Source organism: Actinia tenebrosa, unplaced genomic scaffold (genome assembly GCF_029948245.1).
Source record: "Actinia tenebrosa isolate PJP-AT-01 unplaced genomic scaffold, QUT_ActTen_1.0 PGA_scaffold1__47_contigs__length_23844297, whole genome shotgun sequence".
In the NCBI taxonomy this organism is placed as follows: domain Eukaryota; kingdom Metazoa; phylum Cnidaria; class Anthozoa; order Actiniaria; family Actiniidae; genus Actinia; species Actinia tenebrosa.
The window spans coordinates 4,437,987-4,456,367 of NW_028292578.1; the positions used below are offsets into that span (position 1 = coordinate 4,437,987).

Sequence of the window (18,381 nt, forward strand, 5' to 3'; positions counted from 1 at the left end):
TCTTGTTACATTAAAGCCCAAAGATCGAATTGGAACTTTAGCGGTTGAAAACCGGAGAACTATATCCAATGTGTGTTAAATAATCGGGGAGGGGAGGGGGCGGGAGTAATGTTCTATAATATTCTAGAATGTTTTGTTTTTCACATTGAACACAGACTGTGAAACCACAAATTTACCAGCTCTTTTGAATAAATTTTATTATTATTATTATTATTATTATTATTATTATTATTATTATTATTATTATTAGTTTATGTAATAGGTCTCTATGCTGTCCAATTAAGAAATAAATAAGAAGTAATTGGACGAGGAAAATTCCGAGGACTTCCAAAATTGGATGAGGCCGTAGCCAGAGTCCAATTTGGCATTCAGAGGAAATTTTCGAGTCTAATTATTTCTTGATTGGGAAGCATGAAATCCCATTACCTATTAATTATATAGCTGTCTAATTAATCCCATATCGAAAAGGCCTGACCTGTGTATTATAATAATAATTATACAGCTTCTCAATAATCCCATATAGGTAACTGTCCAATTATTTTCTTAATTGGACAGGAAATTGGACAATCAAGAAATAATTAGACTCGAAAAATTCCTCTGACTGCCAAATTGGACTCGGCCTACGGCCTCATCCAATTTTGGAAGTCCTCGGAATTTTCCTCGTCTAATTATTTCTTAATTGGACAGCATGGAGTCCTATTACATATACTTATTGGCTTTATCCGTTAAAATAACATTAATTTTCATATTATGAATTTCTTTGGGTTGTCGTTCTCATCAATTGAATAAGTTGCATACATTTTTTTAAGTCTGGATACCATTTGGCACCCATCTTGGTTGCATGTAGGGATAGGTCAGGTGACCTTCAACAAGCCTCTTATGATTTCTCATCTCCAAAAGCGGATCCACTACATCTTTTAGGTAATTGTAGTATCGAGACACCACTTTTCTACCTTTGCCGTCTTTGAGATATTTGCCGTAGTCGAAGAGACTATCCTCACGATACGTAGCAAGGCTCGCGCCAAAGGAGGCTTGAGACTAAAAACAGAAATTGAAAATTCGATTGTAAATCAAGAGAAAATGAACCAAGAGAAGGAATCTCTGGTATTCGTGCCTTTAATTATCATAGACATCGTTTGATACTATTTTCCGAATCACGTGTGCTATCCTTTGGTTTCCGGCACGCGCATATTGCGCGCGCTCTAAACAACTGTTTGTTTACGGTTTTTGTTTTTTGTTTTCGAAAAACACATGACGATATGAGCAAACACAATGTAGAGCCCGTTGGAAAAAGATAAAATGAATTATTCTAAAAATAGCATCAAAGAGTGCTCATGATATTGTGTTGGGATTCTTTTTAATAGTTAGTTAGTTAGCAAAATGTTTTGTACTATTCTCAGAATGGACGAGGTAAATATTTTGAGTAGCTTTACCGAAAAAAAAATTTGACAGTAATCTGTGTATGCTTTTGTAAGCAAATTTTATAGTTATTAAGACAATAGATTTCAAACTACTAGTAAATATGTGCCGATGATAGTGTTTCATCCGAGTTGCATTAAATTCCAAAGAATTCAGAAACTGAATGTTTAGGCTTTAAAATCCGAGGCTTTGGAAACTCACCGCTCAAGGCTTTTCCCCTTTCCTGGACTTTACCTACATTCAGCTGATTGATCAGCCGTTTCTTAACTTTAAAACTACTCTGTATAGCAACTGCTTGACATATTCTTGAGTCATTTTAGAGTTTCGCAAAAAGATGAGTTAATGGCCGACGTTGGGCGATCGTGTTCGTAGACTTCATTTGCATATACCCAAGATAATTGTACGGCTCAGCGGAAAAGACCAAAATCCATTCAGGACTTTAACGGTGGGTCGCGATGCAACGATTTTCGCTGTAATTTAACAATTTCAATTTTCGGCCGCCATTTTGGCAAAGGGTTTATTTTTAAAGTTTATGTAACGGGTTATGTTGAATCATATACATGTGATTTATTCCTTGGTTCTCAATATCATTTCTAAAACCTTTGCCAAAGACATTGTGCACGTTTACGGCTAAACATGCTCTGTTTGGTAGCCTCTCTTGAGCCTCTCTTAAAGTCATTCATTAGCGACAAACTTGCTAAAGAACGCATTTAAAGACTTACCGCTGATTGTGCTCTGTTTGGCAACCTCTCAGGACCAAATGTGGTATTAGGAATCCTTTCAGAATCGTAGAGTTTCAGGGGTGTATTGGGGACATACGTAACGTAGTCTATCATTGGATAATTGACAGACGCATGCTGGCCTGTCATCAGCCAAATGATTTGAGTGAAAGTATCAACCAGCTGCTCCTTGGTGTCGATCGTTGCAGGAAACCCGCGAAGCTGTTAGATAAAATATATATGCGTGTAAAACGTATTAAAAAGTATCAGAATTTAATTTTGAAGAATAATGGTTCTGAAACAGTTATTAAACTTAAATTACAGTTTTTAGTTAATCTCGTTTTCGGCAAAAGTGAAACTAGAAACGTGGTGAGAAAGTTTGCAAAAGGTAAAGTGAGATGCAGGGAAGGGATGAAAACGTCGAGCCTTTTGCACTCAGGAAGGGGAAATGGACTGATATGCTCAATCTGTCTTTCTTACCATGACTTTTGAAATTCTTCCTTCGTCTGAGACCTCACTTGCAAAGTCTTGCACTTCAATATCTCTTTTCACATCACGATCTCTAGGATAATACCTTTAGAATCAAGCAATTTGGAATCAAATTTTATGACTTTCGCTAAAATAAAAATTTGCGGTCGCTATTATTTCAACAAAGCTAGTCACTAAAACCATGTATAGCTGAGACCGCAGAAGATCTTGAGAAACATTTCATGATCCAAGCAACCAGGTGATCTGGGTATAAACGATTAGCCAATCTATCAAATCGCGAATCACTTTTTTGGGAAAATAATCTCTTGTGTCTTTGCGCGTCTAAATATTGATGTGTAGGGGAAAACAAAATGGCGGACAAGGAAAATACAAGGGAAATTGTCAATTAGTCGATATTCTAAGGCTTCAAAATGTTTCTACTTTAAATGTTGTTCAGTCGAGACTAGAAACATTTACTTTCATCGGTCAGGTTATTTTCCTTCGATTTTAATGAAAAATAGTGAATTAATTGCTCTTGAAGAAGCTGGCGAAAAACTTTCTTGATTTCTTGATAAGATTTAACCTCAACCTCCACATCTTTCAGTGATCTTAGGTCATTGGAAATCTCCAGGATGCTTTAGAACTTTAGTGAAGCCTCATATCTGTTATTTATAGTGTCTCATTCCAACAAGAAAAAGTTTATTTGCTTGAAAGTCGCTTATTTTTATCTTTTTTCAACATGGACGCCACCAAAATCAAGTGAATTGAGCGTGCAGTGGTTAATGGGATTAATTCTTTTTTCTTAATGGAAACCATGGTTTGGGCGCCTAGTCTGTTCACCTGGATAGCTTTTAATGCATACTGCAGTTTGAGGATGCTCACAGAAGCTGAAAATGTAACTGGTAAAAGATGTCAAATCCAGCAATATAGTTATGAAGCAGTTGAAACATGGATAGTGTATCTACCCATAATCCTCGTTGGTCTCAGCTTTGTACCTTTTCAGGAGACTAACGAGTATAGCACGCGCAGAACTTTCCGTCGCAGAAGGGTAGCGATAGGGGTCAATCAAAGTATTTCCATGATATTGTCGAAAAGCAAACATTTTCGAGACACTTGCCTTTGGAATGTCATGGAACATCAAAAGCTACTTCGTCGGGACGACGATTCCGCGCGTGCTATTAAGAAGCATTGTACAGTCCTGAAATGTTATTGTTATATTATATTCATAGTTTATATTAATAGGTATTGTTAGCTATTGTGCTTACGCATTCACGTAATCCGTTATCATGAGTCGTATAGCCTTCTCTATCTCGGCTCCGTCGTCTCGGAATGGATAATAGGGTAGGCGACGAGTGTCATCTACTCCTCTTCGCTATAAAAACATTTAGATGTTTAGAATAAGATACTAAAGCTCCGGGCTAATAAGCATAAATTGCACGACATTATGTAATAGATAATTCTGAGGCACACAGCATTAGTGGGGGTAATGGTAATGTGGTAACCTACAAAGGCTGTGTGCCAAAGTGATAATTTGTCATAAATACTATGCAATATCTCAGTCTATTGCTTTCTCTCGGCTGCATTATATCAAAAATTGCTGAGAGCAAAATCATACACGCCGGCTATATTATTACAAATGCTGTCAGCTATTTCAGTAGACTGTCAGCTATTTCAGTAGACCCTAATATTATGATACTACGGCGCCCTTGCTGGATCAACGAAGATGGTAAGCAAATAAAACCATCAAGTTAGTGTTTCAAAACTTTCCAGAGCCTATTGAAAATGCAGGCAGCCGTATCGCAATGAAATAGCATTTCCACCTGCTCTCTTATTGCAAACACGATCCGAAATCCAAACAATGTGTTGATGCCTCCAGCCGTTTAAATAATTAGGAAAACAATGGGCGAACAATGAATAGTATAATTATTTAAATGCAAACTTCCATCTTCTATGTTACCTTGATGTTGTTTTCCAGCTTTATGTCACTCCATTCAAACATCTTCGCAGTCTTGGCTACAAGTTCGTTGGATCCCTTATAACCATACGGGAATAAATTATCAAGCTTTTGGTCATCTGCCAACAGAATTGGTCCACCATATGTGTTAGCCACAAGCACTCCACGGCAGTGGTACCTCATGATGACGTAGAGTGGGTGCTGATAAGATAACTGTCTCTCCACACTTACACACAATCCTTCTGCTATGAAGTGAACTTTGCTAAGATGTTCTACAATCTGGCTGACCTCAAAGTCTGTGAGCTGAACATTGAGTTTGGCTAAGGTCCACAAGTCACCGTCGTTTGGGGTATAGACAGGAGAACCTGAAAAAATCCGTTAGTAAACAAGTTGTTTCAATAGATCCATGCATTTTAACATCATGCACCGCACATAATACGGACAAAAACCATTGCAATGATAATGATTGATATACTGTAGCATGAAGCGTTCTAACAAACCAAGACCATTCCTGTCAGTGATATTACTAATTCATAGTAATTTTGCCAGATTTGCTGATAGAGTATGATCATCAATCAAAGAAATAATCTGTAATGGTAATTTTAGTTCTAAAGGTTTTTCATACTCTGTTCATGGTCCATTTGAATTGCAACAGGCAGCAGTCTTGCCTCAGAGGAAGAATTCTTGGATGGTACGGATGCAAAGAGAGCAATCGGAGACATGAATTCCCACATCTTTCTTTTAGGATCCTTGTCTACCTCATCGGCCATCGTCATCAAGTCATCGCCATAAGGGTGGTGTAGGACATAAAGGTGTCCTTCTTCGATGGCCTGCAATAGATCAAAGTCGATCGTTATAGAGACATCGGGACTCAGAGGCCCCAAAGGCCTCATACGACAATGATACCTATCTTAAGCCGTCCCTTATTAAGCGGATACTCTAATTAAACGGACAGCTGATTACACGGTCCCGCTTCCTTGTAAAATAGACCTCTACTCGGTGGATATCCTTCATTAAGCGTTCACTAGGCACCTCTTTCGTAGGTAGTTGCTTTAAGTTATACTTAGTTATTATATGCAAGGGCGTTGCAGCTTATCTGTTATATATAATCGCGCAATTTGCGGGGGGTCCAGAACAAGCTTTCTGGCGATGTTTCGCAGACGGTATTTACGAAACAAATTCCGGATGTGACGCAGGCTAGTCTTCTAGCGGCGAAGTAAATATTCCCCAATGATCACTAAGCCTGAGGCAAATAATTGTTTTAGTATAAATACACAGGTGATTCTTTAAAAAAAAGATAAAAAACATTTTTTCCCGGTAACAGCAACAAAGCGGCAGGCCGCCATTTTGGATTTTCGCTCGAGGTGATTATCGTGTGATAGTGTGAGTTCCTTGACCAATCAGCGCGCGAGAGTTTCTATAATCACCTGCCTATTTTCACTAAACTTATATATTTTCTTGCTAAACCAACCGATTTTAGTGCGCATGTTATCAGCATTGCCTTTTAGAAATATTGAACGCTTTCGACGTTTCCTTACCGTGTCAAAGGGCATTCCATTCAATGCTTTTGAGACAACGCTTTCCCATTCAAACTTTTCGTTCAATGTTGATTTCAATTCATTCCAGTTTACTCCCACTATATAGAAAAAATAAAATGTCTCTTAAAATCAATATAATTTATGTTTTACTGCTAGTATACCATAATGTTCCAAAAAAAAAACATTTTATTGAATTTTCATGCCCTTGTTTTTGTCTTCCTCTATTCGAGGATTTGCTTTGAGTTATTTGGTTGTCTCCTCTCTCATGCAGCAAACCCCAGCCTACTCAACCCGGCAAGATAGATCTAATAGTTAGCCATGTCTTCACTTTATTAGATCGGCCCGCCCGGTTTTCTGCAATTTGACAAAATCAGTACATTATGATGATAAAGACATTACCTTCACCAGAGAAAGTTATCTTATTTAGATTCATTGGATTAGTTCCAGCCAGTCTTTGTTCAGCAAAATGCTGATCTGACATCCAATCCGTCTTGGATTTGTCAAATGGCTCTTGATCGGATGGTATCTTTGCGTAGCCCTGAGTATCAAACCGAACGAAAGTCATTTTAGTCAACTGCTTCAAATCAAACAAATCAGTATTTTAAATTTATTGCATTTGAAAAGGTCAGTTTCTATACATGTCTAGTATTGACAAAATTTAAGTGCAACTTTACTTCCGCTATTATGATGGATTCAGGACGAATTTAATAGGTAGATGTTATCGTACATCAATTGCCTAATTTAATACGGTTTTGTGCCCCTTACCCCCAAAATCAAAAAAAAAACTTACATGTAAAAGAAGCTTCGGTTTTCTTTTAAAATGCTCTGCAATAATCGAGAACTCATTCATGGTCGGAATTGTTGGAGCAAAGACTTTCGACAACATGTACGAAGATCTCGCTGCTTCGTTAAACACAGCGAGCCCCCGCCATTTATCTGCATGGAACTTCAGGAATGGATCTTTGATTAGTATAGCTGTGAGACTAACAATCCCATGCTTGAGACGAGCAAATGGCATCGATTCGGTTGGTTTCTCGATCCCATAGTGTACTCGCTGGGTAAACAGGGAAGTACCACGGAACGATTTGCATGGCGAATACCACGGGACATTTTGGGGCAGGGATATTGGACACAATCCAGCTTGGCAGCTGAAAACAAGAGAAAAAAAAATCATATGCTTGAAGGCATTAGGGAAGTCTTGTAACTAGAGTTTTTATTTCTTGCTCCTTATGCTAGACAAAATGATTTAATTTTGGTAAAGTCATAACTGGAAGTCCCGGATATTCATTTCACGCATGTGCGCATTATTACAGACCACAAAAATAAAACAAATATGGCGGACTGTTGTGTATCTGAAGCCGTCATAAATGCCGTTGCCTTAACAAAAAATGGGCTTTGAAGATTTTTAAAAAACGCAGATGGAATAATTATGGAATCATTATCTATGCAGAAGATATAACTAGCTAAAAAACTAGTATGAGCTGCGTCGGTGTTTCTAATGAAACAATAATAATAAAAAGGTAAATTATACACCGTGAAAAGATGAAAAAACTTACGGACGTTTTGGACGCTAGTCCTTCGTCGGAGTACTCCGACGAAGGACTAGAGTCCGAAACGTCAGTTTTTTAAAAATCTTTTCACGATGTATAATTTTTCTTTTTATCATTACTGTTTCTGATATTTTGATCAGCAGAAAAACTGAGATTTTCGTGAATACTAATGAGTAGCCTTTCGAGCAGCAGTGACACAAATTAAACGCTTAACAAATTGGAGTATTAAACTCAGTTGAATAAAGAAATTGTGAAAGTAGCAGGCTTTTTTTCTGTCATTTTTCTGCCCTGTCGTCATTGATAACTCAATTGTTTCCTGTTTCCCTTCAAACTTACATTTCTTTACCATTTAGTTCTGTAGTAGTTTAAAAGGATATCAAACTAATGAATTATTATCTCTGGGTTTTTTAAATTATATTTTTTGGCAGTCTTTACTTTAAAGTCAGATGTTATTTTCAGGTTCACGCAGTATACGCAGCTTCTCTATGTTTCGCTCCGGATTTTTAAATCTTACGCACGTTTATTTGCAATTATTAGTTTATTTGCAATTAACTATGAATACATCATGAAAAACTAGTATTTTACAAGCTTTTTTGTTTGTCCAATTTTACCTACATAAACTTTGTTTGTATTTTTTTCTGTTCCTGCGTTCTCTCTATTTAAATTGTACTAAACTGAATTGGTACAGGAAATCGCACGATCTCGAGTAAGATTCGGAATTTATAGGCACGAGTGTTGTTTTGAAAGTTTTCAAAATTTGTGAACTTTCAAAACATCACGAGTATCTATAAATTCTGAATTGTACGTGAACATTGTTCGACATATTGTTATACATTCAAAAAATTGAACAACTTAATTGGGACTCTACAGGTTACAATTTGTATAGGAAATCGCACGATCTCGAGTACAATTTAAAGGCGAGTGCAATTAAAGAACTTTCAAAACATTACGAGTGTCTATGAATTCCAAATTGTACGAGAAGATCGTGCGAATTTTTTTTTTTAGTTCACTCAACAAAATTTCAGTAAAAAATGCGAAGCGACGCCGTTCATCTTTGTCTATTTGGCAGCCGATTTTTAGTCCATCCCGCAACTGAAATGCATAAAAAAGATTAGTTCTTACGGCTTTAAAATTTCATTTATATGTTTTTTAAGTACGAAGTGATAGAAAATAATTGTTTTGACATTGTTTTGGCCGTGTTGCCATAGCGACTTAATTCGGTACTCCTACGGAGTACGATTAACGCTATGATTGTACTCCTCTCGACCAATCAGAGTCGAGTAATTTTGCTGAGTGTACTATAAGGGATTTAATTGCTTTCCTTGTCCCATCAGAATAGAGTAATTTTGTTGAGTGCATTTTAAAATAGTAAATATGTATTAGTAAATTAGCAATTGTTCTCATTCGCTCCGAAAAGAAACACGCGGGAATTGTCGTGAACCTTGGACCCTTGAAAGTTGGTTTGTTTACCTTCTGTTTTACGTATGTCAACAGAAAGCAACTCTTGGGTTCTAATAGGCGACTTGCACTAAGAGGTCACTTGATCAAATAGGCCATTGTGGCTGGCATTCTACAGGGTTTTAGCTATGCGAGAATGCAAAAAAAGATGGCGGATTCGGGTATTATTTTAGTGATAAAAGGTAAGTTAGCGCACTAAATAACGATAAAAATCTCCTTTTCTTGAAAGAAATATATTCTTAGTAGATATCTAAAGTAGATTTTCGCTATTAACTCGCCAGGAAGAGTGAAAAGAGAACAAGAAGCGCGGTTGTTTTGAGGTCATGAAGTCGGCAAAACAAGACTAAATACTTCGTAGGTCTTCACTTCGTAGTGCAAAAAAAAAATTTTTTTTCCTCTTTTTGGCGAGTTAATATCGGTTATCCCACAATGGAATAAATTAGACAACGCTATTCGATTAAATCTAAACTTCGTGGCAATTTTTGTACTGAATACAATCGATTATATGATACCACTCTCAATAGACAGACTGATCTATATTAGACACTAGACTTAGACTTGGTCATTGTGCTTAAAATTTTTACACCGCTTTTGCGAATGTAATGATGGATCTGTTGAATCCATCTCTCACTATTTCTTACACTGTCCCCGATATGCCGTCCAATGTCAAAATCTGCTTTCGCTTTCCTCACAGCTTTTTCAACATCATACTTCAGAGTCTGATAAAGTAAACTTGTTCTCCACATTTAACTTTTAAGCAAAATCAAAAATTGTTCTTGAGTGTCCAACAATATTTGGCAGACACCAAAAGATTTAGATAGAGTAAAGAACGCTTACTTGATTTTGTAGACATGTTTTCTTTTCCGTTGTACTTTTTCTATAAATATACGCTTTTTTCCTTTCTAATCATTACATGTAATTTCCCACGATGTAGTCTCAATTGTACTTTTCTATATATGTGTCTTTTGTGTTAATATGTTACATTTTTTTTTTTTTTTTTTTTTTTTTTTTTTCCCCTGAAACTCCAGAAACCTTTGCAATTACTGTTAACTGTGTAATCTCCCACGATGAGCCTAGCTCTTGGAGAGAACCCAGACAGTAAATATGTTTAAATAAAATAAAAAAGAATGTTTCGTACCGACCTGAGTGGTCTTTTCCGCTCCTTTTTGGCAATGCCTATGTACAGCGTGCTTATACAAGGGATTTTGTTTGCATTTCATTGAAGCCAATGAACTTACATGCATGATGACCAGTCACCAGTGCCCATAGGTGCTCATTTCTGATTCTTGACATTCTTTCAGGTTGTGTGTTAAATGCAAAATAGAAGCCAAAGTTTGACCTACAAAGCTTAAAGATAAGGAGGCAGTGGCTTTGATACTATTTTTCATTTTGTATCATTACTAGCTTTCCATGGTCAGAAATTCCGAATCACTATGGAAGAAGCTACTAAGTTACTAACGTCAATCACTATATTTTGATCCCTGTATTCTTATTGGCTCAATATTTTGCTCGATTTGCATTTTTCAAAAATAAGAGAAAAATGTTTCTATAGCGTGCTAAACAGTTTATCAACAGTAAAATATAGTGCAATTAGTGAAGTAAGGACCTTGCATCTCTGCCACGCAAGGAATCGGTTAAATAATTGATGTTAAAAAGTATAGTCTATCTGGTGTATTGTTTTCACGTCTATTGTTATGCTGATTCACCTGGAACCGTGGTCCAGTGGAAAAAACTTGGGCTTCCATATTATGATACTGAGTCAAGTTTTTGTTTTTTGTTTTTTGTTTTTTGTTTTTTGTTTTTTGTTTTTTGTTTTTTGTTTTTTGTTTTTTGTTTTTTGTTTTTTGTTTTTTGTTTTTTGTTTTTGTTTTTTGTTTTTGTTTTTTGTTTTTGTTTTTTGTTTTTTGTTTTTTGTTTTTGTTGTTTTTGTTTTTTTTTTTTTTTTTTTTTTTTTTTGTTTTTTGTTTTTTGTTTTTTTGTTTTTTGTTTTTTGTTTTTTGTTTTTTGTTTTTTGTTTTTTGTTTTTTGTTTTTTGTTTTTTGTTTTTTGTTTTTTGTTTTTTGTTTTTTGTTTTTTGTTTTTGTTTTTTGTTTTTTGTTTTTGTTTTTTGTTTTTGTTTTTTGTTTTTTTTGTTTTTTTTTGTTTTTTGTTTTTTTGTTTTTTGTTTTTTGTTTTTTTGTTTTTTGTTTTTGTTTTTGTTTTTTGTTTTTTGTTTTTTGTTTTTTGTTTTTTGTTTTTGTTTTTTGTTTTTTGTTTTTTGTTTTTTGTTTTTTGTTTTTGTTTTTGTTTTTGTTTTTTGTTTTTTGTTTTTTTGTTTTTGTTTTTTTGTTTTTTGTTTTTTGTTTTTGTTTTTGTTTTTTGTTTTTTGTTTTTTGTTTTTTGTTTTTTGTTTTTTGTTTTTTGTTTTTTGTTTTTTGTTTTTTGTTTTTTGTTTTTTGTTTTTTGTTTTTTGTTTTATAGTGTTGTAACTTTCAATCGATTAAAATCCGTTTAAGTTTACGTTGAAAAATCGTCAAAATTTTAAAATAGCCAGGTATTTAATCCGTGACCGGCAGTCTGTAATCATAAGCAAATTTTCTAGGTACTATACGAAGGAGTATCCATCAACCTGATTTAGGAATATCCTTTGACCTGGTTTTGGAGTACTCCCTGATTTAGGAATATCCTCTACCTAATTGAGGAGTATCCTTTAAACTGACCACTTTTATAATTAGCTACTATATATATTATTGCAAGCAAGCTGCTAGCGTAAGTAACATTGTCAATTATAGTTCTATGATGGTTCTCTGCAGTTAAAATTCCTAATGGTACTGAATATAATTGTAATTTCTTTGGTAACTGCCTTTCAGAAAAGAATTTAGATTGTTATTATTATTATTATTATCATTATCATTATTATTATTATTATTATTATTATTATTATTATTATTATTATTTTGTTGTTGTTGTTTGTTGAGGCTAATCCTCAACAAGGGCATTCCGGAGTTCCCGCTTTCCTATGTTTCTATTCTACGTTTTCTGCATAAATGTCCCGCAATCCTTTGCGCGGTATATGTTTTTACATGTGCTTGAAAGGGTTGTTACCGTGGTGTCAATTCGGTGAGTTTTTTGTACTGTTTTCCTTTTATATTTCCCTTTATACATTGTAATTTTAGCTTTGGAATTTTAGGTTTCACCGGGCCTTTTCCCTAGCCTGTTTTTTCGTGGTATTGGAGTGATTTGTGTGAATAAAGTTTTAGCCTTTAAACTATGCCCGTGTAGAGCCAAATCGACACATAATTCCTTCGAACCAAGCACGCTACTTCATTGTTGTTGTTGTTGTTGTTGGTTTTTTGGCCATTTTTTTTTTTTTTTTTTCAATGGTTTGAAGTATGAATTATTCTTAATTTAACCATTGGAGAAATAGTTATTTCTACCATTTGCTTTTGGTGTATTAAAATGGATGGTTAAAACTACCAATTGATAAATGGTCATTACAACCATTGGCAATTGATTACCGCAGATCCACTCTTCAACCATTTTTTTAGGGTAAATTTAACCAATCTAGTGCAACTTATCATTCTACGATACCCTAATGGTAATGGTTTGTGCAAAAATGTGGAAAAAAGGCGGTCATGTTTTGTCTCAAGAATGACACTTCAATAGTGCTCTTAAACCGAATCAAACATTGTATTTATTTCTACGAAACAGCAGTTATATATATGGCAACTCCATATCGTGTCTTTCAAAATGACATGCATGCATATTAGAAGTTTAAGATCTTTAGCATCGAGAAAAAACTACAAAACCTGTGAGTATACCTATATATTTTCTGTATCTATTTATAAGCTTGTCTTTAAAGGTCTAGTGCACCTACTGCGCCGGACCATTCGGAATTTATGGCCATAATGTTCTAATCATGTCAGCACTTTTGTCTCGGCGCATTAAGCCTTGTTTCCATATGATCGCTCACGATCGCCGGATCGCTGAAATTATTGATGCATGAATCGCTCACGATCGCTATCAGTTTCTGACATATGTTTCCATTAAGTCGCTGAAGTTTATGCTACAGCGAGCTCCACTTGAGGTTGTGGCTCTTTTATGAGCCAACACGGATATTATGGTCAGTTGTCATCCATATGAGCCACGAGTAGTATAGGCCGCATGGCACGATCCGGATTTTGGGTGGGCTAGTGGTGGGCTAGTGGTGGGCTAGTGGTGGGCTAGCGGTGGGCTAGTGGTGGGCACATTAATTATTCATCGCATATTAGCATAAAACGACGGGTAGGTATTGTTTCGGGTTACCATGACGACCAATTGACGTCATAAGGCTATTTTTGACCGGTATTGTTGAATAAGTCTTTGTTTCGGGAATGGTGGGCCAGTGATGGGCACCTCCATTGCTTATTAAATCGTTACCATAAAATGACGGGTAGGTATTGTGAAGTTGCCATGACGACCAATTGACGCCATGAGTTTATTGTTTGACAAGTTTGGGCAAGTCTTTTGTTTACCAATCTAATTTATAGAGCGCGGGGATTTTGAATTTTTAACTCCAAAACTCAACCAACCAACCAAGCAGGCAAGACCTAAAAATTTACTTTTGAGAAACGCAATGGCTACGTTATTCCAGTTAGGCTCTCGAGGATATTACGCTACCGTCAATGAATTCAAAAGACTAATGAAAATAAATGTTTTTTGAAACAATATTATGTGTTGAGCAAATTCATGATAACATCCTTCCATAATTCTTTTAAAAGCAAACACCAAAGTTCAGCAATCAACCAAGTGTAAATCTTCCAAACTCATCAAACTCAAGAAATACTTCGAGTTTTTGCTGACTTTTGTATCCAACACATCTTGTTCTTTATTATATAAACAGCAATCGTTCTATTTCATACTGGACCATAGTACAATGATTCTGAGTTCCCTTGGCATTCAAGCTTATTAATGCTGTCATATCTCTTTCCTTCAATCATTTGTTGTCACGTGATAAATAAGACACGACATCAAAACAATTTTATGAATGCACAAATCTACAGGAAGCCCATATCCGATTTAGTTATTGAAAAACACAGGAAGCCCATGGCCAATTCGTATTTCCACAGGCAGCCCATCCGATTTAGTTATTGAAAACACAGGAAGCTCATGGCCAAGACCATTTGAAATACCAAAATTAATAACTTATTACATAATAATTTTATATTTGCTTATTTTTTCTATGATTGAGAGTCGATGAGAGGTCGATGAGAAGTCGATGTAAGATTACCTCATCTCCTCCTGGTTTAATAGCTATTGATAGCCAAGAAGCTAAGCTATTGATAGCCTGATAGCTAAGCTATTGATAGCCTGATAGCTAAGCTATTGATAGCCTGATAGCAGGAGGAGATGAGGTAATCTTACATCGACTTTTCATCGACCTCTCATCGACTCTCAATCAGAACTAATCATTTTCAGCTGATTTTTGCATAATTAGGAAGAACTTAGTAGGTCTTATTGTTTATCGTTTATGAGTCATTAAGTGCATTGTGTTGGATACAAAAGTCAGCAAAAACTCGAAGTATTTCTTGAGTTTGATGAGTTTGGAAGATTTACACTTGGTTGATTGCTGAACTTTGGTGTTTGCTTTTAAAAGAATTATGGAAGGATGTTATCATGAATTTGCTCAACACATAATATTGTTTCAAAAAACATTTATTTTCATTAGTCTTTTGAATTCATTGACGGTAGCGTAATATCCTCGAGAGCCTAACTGGAATAACGTAGCCATTGCGTTTCTCAAAAGTAAATTTTTAGGTCTTGCCTGCTTGGTTGGTTGTTTGAGTTTTGGAGTTAAAAATTCAAAATCCCCGCGCTCTATAAATTAGATTGGTAAACAAAAGACTTGCCCAAACTTGTCAAACAATAAACTCATGGCGTCAATTGGTCGTCATGGCAACTTCACAATACCTACCCGTCATTTTATGGTAACGATTTAATAAGCAATGGAGGTGCCCATCACTGGCCCACCATTCCCGAAACAAAGACTTGTTCAACAATACCGGTCAAAAATAGCCTTATGACGTCAATTGGTCGTCGTGGTAACCCGAAACAATACCTACCCGTCGTTTTATGCTAATATGCGATGAATAATTAATGTGCCCACCACTAGCCCACCGCTAGCCCACCACTAGCCCACCCAAAATCCGGATCGTGCCATGCGGCCTATACTACTGCCACGCGTGGTAGCATAGCGTTTTGACAACATGGCGGACGAAGAAAGCGTCTTTCTACAAGGAAGCGCTGTTCTTCTGCTTGCTTTAGCCAAGCGAAGATCACATTTGAAACAGAAAAGATCTCATCGTATTTGTCTTTATATTCTTTGCTGTTCCTGTTGTACAGACATTCATACTTTCGGATTTCTTCCATTAAGGCTGCACTATCATGACTTTCAGCCATATTGTGTAGCAATAACTTGAACTCAAGATCAATCTAGAATATACAGTCTTCACGCAAGGCCAATGTTTTGTTTTGTTTATTACGTTGCTATGGCTACCAAAACTGACAGATGCGTTATGGGAAACATTTTTATCGCTCTATCGCTGACATGTGTTTCCATATAATCGCTAACGATCGCTCACGGTTGCTCACGATCGCTGAGATAGAACTTTTTCTATCTCAGCGATCGCAATCGCTCACGACCGCTTACGATCGCTCGATCGCTGAAAAGTGTTTCACGATCGCTGGCATCATTTTCAGCGATCCGGCGATCGTGAGCGATCATATGGAAACCAGGCTTTAGTATTTGGTAAAAAGTCGATGTAGATTTTTTTCATTATTGAATAACACATAAGAAACTTTATGTAATTCCTTTTAAAACAAAGCCGTACCGAGGCGGACCAGACAAGGAATTATGCAAAAGAAAAAAGAAAAAGATAGAGCCGGATAAAAACAAATATGGAGCAAAACAAAAAACAAAAAAACACAAGGTTAATAACTGCATGCGTAAACGGAATGAAAATTTATTTCATTTCTCCAACGATTTGCAGCATAATGGAAAAGTGAGCGCCAAAAACTATTTTCTTGAAGAAAGGCTGTTGAAGGCTAAAATCTTATTATACAGGAAGTTTAACTTGAGCGTTAACCCAAAACGAAAATTGGGATCAAAACTCATACGAAAGTCTATTTTTTGGCGCTTTTTGCCATTATTGCTCATTATTGAAAATAAATTTTTTATATGTATTAATTATTGTTAATTTAACAATATTTAATTATTTCTATCTATATCAATAATCCATTTTACAGTTCCATTCAGTGACCACGAAAATCATTCCTAGGCGAGGCTGGAGTTACCGCGCATGATAAACTCTGGTTTTATGGTAAAATGGAGTATTGCGTTTAACCAATTCACAATAGTTGATACGACACAGTGGGTTGAATGTATTAATAATTGTTAATTTGAACATCCGAGAAATGCTTATTTCTACCATTTGCTTTTAACCAATCAACAATTGTTGAAACAACCGCACAGTTTATAACCATTTGAAATTGATTACCACAGATCCACCCATGGTTCAACTCTATATAGGTTAAAATAAAATATTATGGTGTAGAAGCTACCGTAGATTGGTTATATAACCAATTATTTATGGTGTATTTTATCACCGTGGATTGGTTAAAGTGACCAATAATTAATGTTTTTTTTTTTTACCGCCATAAAAAATTAAAAAAACTGCCAATTCATAAATGATCATAACAACCATTAGCAATTGATTACCACAGATTAAGGGCGGATCCAGGGGGAGGGTCGGGGGGGTCGCCAACCCCCCTGTCATTCCTGAGGTCAAATGGGCTTCCTGTGGTAAAAATGCGACTGGGATTCTTTTGCCCACAAAATTTACCCCTGAGACCCCCCCTTCAAAAAAACCCTGGATCCGCCCTTGCAGATCCACTTTTTAAAACGTTTTTCAGGGTTGATTCAACCAATCCATTTTTACAATGTTGCCGGTCTGACATTTTGTAATATTTTACAACTTTTAAAGAAACAGAAATTCGCGAAAAGAACATATATTTTTGGATAAAGAATGAAAACGAGAAAAAAGGAACTATAGAGGAAACGAAAAGGAAATTATGAAAACGGAGGAAAAAAAGGGAAGAGAAGTACGAAAAACAAAGATATTTAAGAGTAATTCATGAAGGAAAAGGAGAAAAAATCATCTTCCGTCATCTTTTTGCTACCATATGCAAACCTACCATGAATCAAGCAATGCAAAACTCAATACCACCAACAGCAACCAAATCTTCATTTTTGGGCTTGATAATCAATAATCTTAAAGACCCTAGCCGAATCAAAAGAATCGTGTTGCTTGAGTTATTATTTTTATAAATTACCAAATGGTGCGTTTCGGCTTGTTTCCAGCAGAAGCAGACCAGCGACTACCTCGTACACGTATTCTCCAATAGTGAGCAAGTCAAACATAAGTACGTTCTCATATTTCACTTTCTGATTTATGCTAATTTATTCATTAATAATTCATGGGAAGTAGAATCCATTAAAAAAGATAGGTTACCCTAGTTTCAACTATTTATTTTTACAAGATATATTTCTTTTTTCTTTATTTTTTCGTGTATATATTTCTTTTCGAATTGGTGTTTATTATTATTCTTACTACTTTTAATATTTGTTGCAATGAAGTAAAAATTAGGATGGTCTGTAAGACTGCTATTGAATATCACCAATTAACTGATAAAAGCAGTTTCGCAATTGTCATTGAAATTATTACAACTTTAAAATAGCTTAACATCCACGTGGAAAATAAAAATGAAAATAAGAAATGTATGTTCACATTTTATTTTATTTTATTTTATTTTTTCATTTTATTTATTTATTTATTCATTTGTCTTTTCTTTTTTTTTTTTTTTTTTTTTTTTTTTTTTTTTTTTTTTTTTCATTATCTTCGATTATTTTATTCCCCTAGCCACCATTGGGTATTGATTTTCATAATTGTTTTTTCAAACTCGAATAACTCAACTGATGACATTCTGCCATTCATATGTTTAAACAATCACAAAATAAATCGTTTTCTGGTGATATATTTTTTTAATGATATTTGTTATTTTTATGAAATTAATTTCATATGTAAACCACCTAGAGAGAGAGAGGAAAAAACTAATCAGGCCAAGAAAGGCTATGGCCGATAATCAGTAACAAAACAGGGCTTTGTATACTCTTAATCATTCTATTGAGGATTTTCAAGCCTGAGGGAACATGGCATTTTCAATCAGCCGGTTACAACAGTATAAAATTTTACCAAACT

General features: G+C 35.4%; 1 protein-coding gene across 1 annotated transcript; it reads right to left on the minus strand.

Annotated features, from left to right (window-relative positions):
* Positions 1-242: 242 nt before the first annotated feature.
* On the minus strand, positions 243-17,513 carry LOC116304967 (polyunsaturated fatty acid 5-lipoxygenase). Its single transcript, XM_031714774.2, has 10 exons — positions 17,318-17,513; positions 6,889-7,246; positions 6,498-6,636; positions 6,099-6,196; positions 5,186-5,390; positions 4,564-4,925; positions 3,872-3,978; positions 2,619-2,712; positions 2,142-2,360; positions 243-1,038 (listed from the first exon to the last, which is right to left on the minus strand). The coding sequence occupies exons 1-10, from the start codon at positions 17,368-17,370 to the stop codon at positions 805-807; spliced, it is 1,869 nt and encodes a 622-aa protein (XP_031570634.1). The 5' UTR covers positions 17,371-17,513; the 3' UTR covers positions 243-804.
* Between the last annotated feature and the right edge of the window lie 868 nt (positions 17,514-18,381).

Bases quoted from the DNA above. Each gene is read 5' to 3' on its own strand.
- LOC116304967 (XM_031714774.2), bottom strand. From the start codon at position 17,370: ATGAAGATTTGGTTGCTGTTGGTGGTATTGAGTTTTGCATTGCTTGAT. The intron at 7,247-17,317 runs GTAGGTTTGCAT...TCTTGTTTTCAG, and splicing joins TTTGCATTGCTTGATTCATG to CTGCCAAGCTGGATTGTGTC. The intron at 6,197-6,497 runs GTAATGTCTTTA...TTTTCTATATAG, and splicing joins GATAACTTTCTCTGGTGAAG to TGGGAGTAAACTGGAATGAA.